The 5000-nt window shown below is 39.0% G+C and overlaps 1 protein-coding gene across 1 annotated transcript in view; it reads right to left on the reverse strand.

The window, feature by feature from the left end:
- Positions 1–5000, reverse strand: part of LOC122247862 (lachesin-like) — a 126681-nt gene that overhangs the window by 80245 nt on the left and 41436 nt on the right. The window contains exon 3 of the mRNA XM_086541532.1: positions 1–188. This exon is cut by the window's left edge and continues 32 nt beyond it. Coding sequence (XP_086397658.1) covers positions 1–188 — 188 coding nt within the window. The remainder of the gene's footprint in view (positions 189–5000) is intronic.

Genomic DNA, 5000 nt, shown 5'->3' on the forward strand with positions numbered 1-5000 from the left:
CCCGCCTTAGTGCTGACTTGGCACATGTAGGTCCCAGCATCCTTCATGGTAACAGACTTGACACTCAGCACCCAAGAGTCGGCACCGCTTGGCGACACCGTGTGCCGGATGCCGACGCGGGGGTTTCCCGTCACCACGCCCTCTTCCACCGTGAGCACGACGCCACGTAAGGAGTCTATCCAAGCCACCTGTGTGAGAGAGAAACAAGGAATAAGAACACAAATGTGAATACGTGAGATGAAGGAATGAAGGAACAGAGGCAGGAATATAGAAGATGAAGAAAACTAGTAAGAATGAAGGAGATGAAGAGGCAGAGGAAGGAATAAAGAAGATGAAGAAAACTAGCAAGAATTAAGGAGATGAAGAGGCAGAGGAAGGAATAAAGAAGATGAAGAAAACTAGCAAGAATTAAGGAGATGAAGAGGCAGAGGAAGGAATAAAGAAGATGAAGAAAACTAGCAAGAATTAAGGAGATGAAGAGGCAGAGGAGGGAATAAAGAAGATGAAGAAAACTAGCAAGAATTAAGGAGATGAAGAGGCAGAGGAAGGAATAAAGAAGATGAAGAAAACTAACAAGAATTAAGGAGATGAAGAAAACTAGCAAGAATTAAGGAGATGAAGAAAACTAGCAAGAATGAAGGAGATGAAAAGGCAGAGGAAGGAATTAAGTGAGAGAGAAATAGAGTAGGACTATGTTGCTACTTCTCCTGTATGGCTGCCTGGTTGTATGTGTGTGTGTGGGCGGGTCATGGGGGCGCCTGCTTTGTGTGTGTAGTATTGTTTTTGTTTACATGTTTAAATGCGGTGTTTTGGTCATACATAACGTTTCTTGGAAAGTTGTTCCACTCACTAAGATATTCCTTTGGATAGATAAAAACGTCTTTACGCCACGTTATTAGAAAGAATATATATACATATTTGTTACGTGATTTCTTATTCCTCTTTTATTGGAAACTAGACATTCTTCCTTGCCTGAGTTCACTGTAAGAATATAGAGGATGGAGAGCATAACCATATCATGAATACAGAACATAATCTCGTTTTCCTCGTTCCTCCTCTTTTGTAAGTTTTATTTTTTTTTGTTTTTCTTCTTAGGTCATGTTCCTTAGAAGTGGTGCCCTTCTAGTGGCTGGTCTTTTGACCAATTCATCGAGGACCTACGTCATATGAGAACTACATACCACTGGAAGGGACTCTAGACTAGGCCTTATGGTCGTTGCACCGATTTCCTTTGCCATATCCTCGTCAACACATACATGGATGGATGCCCTCTTCATGTTTACGATCAGCGAGCATTTGAATTTTGTGATCTTTGGCATGTATGTGACCCTCTTGGCTCAAGTTCCCACTGCCAGTTATTCTAAAGTCTTTTTCTTTGTTTTCCTAACTTGTATCGGTACATAATACTTGATAGTGTTAAATTCCTAGTCCAAATACAGTTCCATTCGAGCAAGTTATTGATGTATTTTTTTTTCTTAGGTTTTGGGACGAATCTATGTTTGTTAGCCTATTATGCATTTCGTCTTTCATATACTATTGAAAGTCCATCATATATTTTAAGTGTGTTTTCCTTTAACTCCGCTCTCGTGTTACAGTTCACATATCAGACGACTGTGTGACATTCTGCCAAGTGGCTTGAAATTTAAGTACATACAATCTACCCAGCCGTCTTGCTGTTGCAGTATCTCAGCAACTCGTAAAAAACAGAGGAGATTTACGACGCATGATTTACCCTTCCTGAATACAAATTGCTTGTCTGGTGCCATGAAGTGTTCTTCGGGCAGATCGACCTATTGGTTTCTTCTCATTTTTTCTTGCAGCTTGCATGCAACACTTGGTATTGATACTGGTTTATAATTCAGAGGGTAGTCCTTGTCAGCGCTTTGTAAGGGGTTGCAATATTTGTCATTTCCCCTGTTTTTGATACTTTTCATCCTCGTTCTCTGAGTTTTGGAATACCAGTAGTAATGAAGTTATCCAGCTGATTCTAAAAAAAAACAAAAACAAACAAACTTATTAATGTGATTAGTGTGCTGTTCTCGATACTGATTCATGGTAACGGGGTTTCTCACTCTTTCGAAGTTGGTCTCTTGAACCAACACTGGAATTCAAAATTTAGGATCTCGCACATTGTTTTTTTGTTCTTTAGTTTAAACAATATTTCCATTCTTAATGACCACAATTTGATTTTTTGAGCTTTTAATTTTTTGGGACATTGAATATTTATATCCGTCTCGGAATCTTTCGAGGTCGCTCTTATGACCTTAGTCTTTTGAACCTTTTCGATTGAAGTTATTTATGTTATCTCTCGACCTTTTACAATTTTCACTTTTGGTCTTTGATAATTTTTGTTTTGAATTTGGCACAAATCTGAGGACTCGTCGGTTAGGAGTGTTTTGAAGTTTTTTTTTATACTCAAAAAAACTTTCTTCGAGTTCCACGATCTCCTCTTTGGTTCCGTCTCTTTCACGTTTTTTTTTCCATTTGGGTTTGATTACTACATGGTCGTATTTTGTGAACATTAGAAAGTCTGTCCATGTTTCTTTTCATAGTAAGTTGTGCTGCTACGATCATCAGTTCAGAGAATTTCTTTTGTTTTCGTTTTCCTAATTTGTAACAATGCTATTAAACTCATAAGTGTTTCTAGGACTAGTTCTTTGTAAAAAAAAAAAAAAAAAAAAAAAAAAAAAAATGTGGCCATGTTGATGTATGCGATTAAATCAATAGCTTTTATTGAACTTGCTTCAATTATCGCATAGCCCCTTTTAGGATCATGTTTGAATTATACAGTCTTGCTCTCTTTGTGAATTGCCTTGTTAGAATCTTCCCCTCTATTTCCATTAATACAATCTATTCTCCAAAAAAAACCTGTCCTCTATGAGTCCTAATGTCAAGATTTTTTTTTCAGTGATGCCCATTAAGTTTGGTTCATGTATTTTGATAATTGTTTCTAGTTCTGATATTTTTGTTTCGTTTGTATTTAGTTAAATAACTACCAAGTGTTCTTTTGCTGTTCCTTTGGCCTGTCTGTTTCTGCGTTCCTGATCTGGAAGTGAATTTACTTTGCTTGGAGACCTTTCACACGCCAAACGATTTTTTCCCCTCCTCTTCTTCAGACCTTTGATCATTTTTAGTTTCGACTTCTTTCAATTATTCATGACTCCATTGCTGAGATTTCTTTCTCGTCACTTTCTCATCATTTCTTACATTCTCTATGGCTGGTCGTTTTTTTTTTTTTTTTCTTTTTTTTCTTTTTTTTTTGATTTAAAAATTGCCTTTTGTGTAGGCAAGAACGCCACTTTCAACTCCGTCTCCTGAGATCTTTTCAATATACGCTAATATCGCCACCTCCTCTTCCTTTGCGTCAGCCAAGTTTGCAATATTTCTTGCATGTCGACGTCCTTGCAATGTCCTGAAGTCTGTCCTCTTACCTGTGCCTGCAACCTGAGTTTTGATATCGTCTTTCGAGTTATTCGTGTCCTTTTCAAAATTTCCCATTTCATTAACGATCTGTTTGACTTTCACTTTATCAGAGAAACGTTCCCTTGATTTTTTTTTTCTTCCGAGATTCCAATTTGACTTCCGTGACATTTTGTGTTCAATTTTTTTCTTTTATTTTCCCTTGGTGTTTTTTCTGGTCCGTCTCTATTTTTGTTTTCTCTTTCAAAAGCAGAAGATACAAGCAGACATCGAGGGTATTTTTACAAGTAGTGAGTGTGTTTGTATGTGTATGTGTGTGTACCCTTTTATTTGCTTGTTTGTGCGTGTGTGTGTGTTTATATGTATATATATATATTTATATGTGTGTGTATGTCTCTGTGTGTGTATGTGTGTGCGCGCGCGCGTGTATGTGTGTGCGTTTGCGTGTGCGTGTGTGTTTGTGTGTGTGTTTACGTTCGTGCATACTTAATCTAGACATGTCTGACGCGGATTGTTTACGCATATATGGAATTGTATGTGTGTGTGCATCCATATAATGGGAGATATATATACGCGTGTGTGCCTTTTAAGTAAGTAATTTTTTTACTATGTCGTTTGACTTCCTCTCCACATGACAAATGCACTAACAAAAAGTAAAAAAAAAAAAAAAAAAAAAAAAAAAAAACGAAAGAAAGAAAAAAACACACAGGATGAAGAGAATAGGGCGGAGAGAGATAAGAAAATAAACATCCACTCCTCCCCATCCCCCCAGCACCCACCCACACCTACACTCTCAACCAACCCCCCCTAAACACCCACCCACACACACACACCTACCCCTACATCCCACCTACCACCCCTCCCCCCTAAACACCCACCCACCCACACACACGCACACACCTACCCCTACATCCCACCTAGCCTCCCCCCCCTAAACACCCACACACACACACACACACACCTACCCCTACATCCCACCTACCACCCCTCCCCCCTAAACACCCACCCACCCACACACACGCACACACCTACCCCTACATCCCACCTAGCCTCCCCCCCCTAAACACCCACACACACACACACACACACCTACCCCTACATCCCACCTACCCTCCCGGGCCTCCCCCCCACCTCCACCCCCCCTAAACACCCACCTATCCTACCCCCCTCCCCCACCCCCCAATCCTCCCCTCCCCCACAAACAAACGCTATAATTCAACTCCTCATCCGATTTAATCTGCGCTGTTCAGATTCATCTCCGGGATCTGAATTCTGAATTAAAATACCCCGGCTTGGATAGAGTGGGCGTCTTAGGTAGCTTTTGGTTTCTATCCATCTGGTGGCTATTTGCGTTTTTTTTTTTTTACCTTATGAAAAGAAAAAGGTTTTGGTTTCATTTTATTTGAGTCTTATGCAGAAAATGATGTGGTTTCAATTCTTTTTTTTTTCTTCTTCTTTCACCACTTTCATTATTTATTGTCACTATCATCATCTTTATCATTATCAACATTATTGATATAAATATCATCATTATTATTATTACCATTTTTATCATTATGATTATTATTATCTAATTATTA

This window comes from Penaeus japonicus, unplaced genomic scaffold (assembly GCF_977035675.1).
Source record: "Penaeus japonicus unplaced genomic scaffold, GWHDUDI00000001_assembly GWHDUDI00000001, whole genome shotgun sequence".
Classification (NCBI taxonomy): Eukaryota; Metazoa; Arthropoda; class Malacostraca; order Decapoda; family Penaeidae; genus Penaeus; species Penaeus japonicus.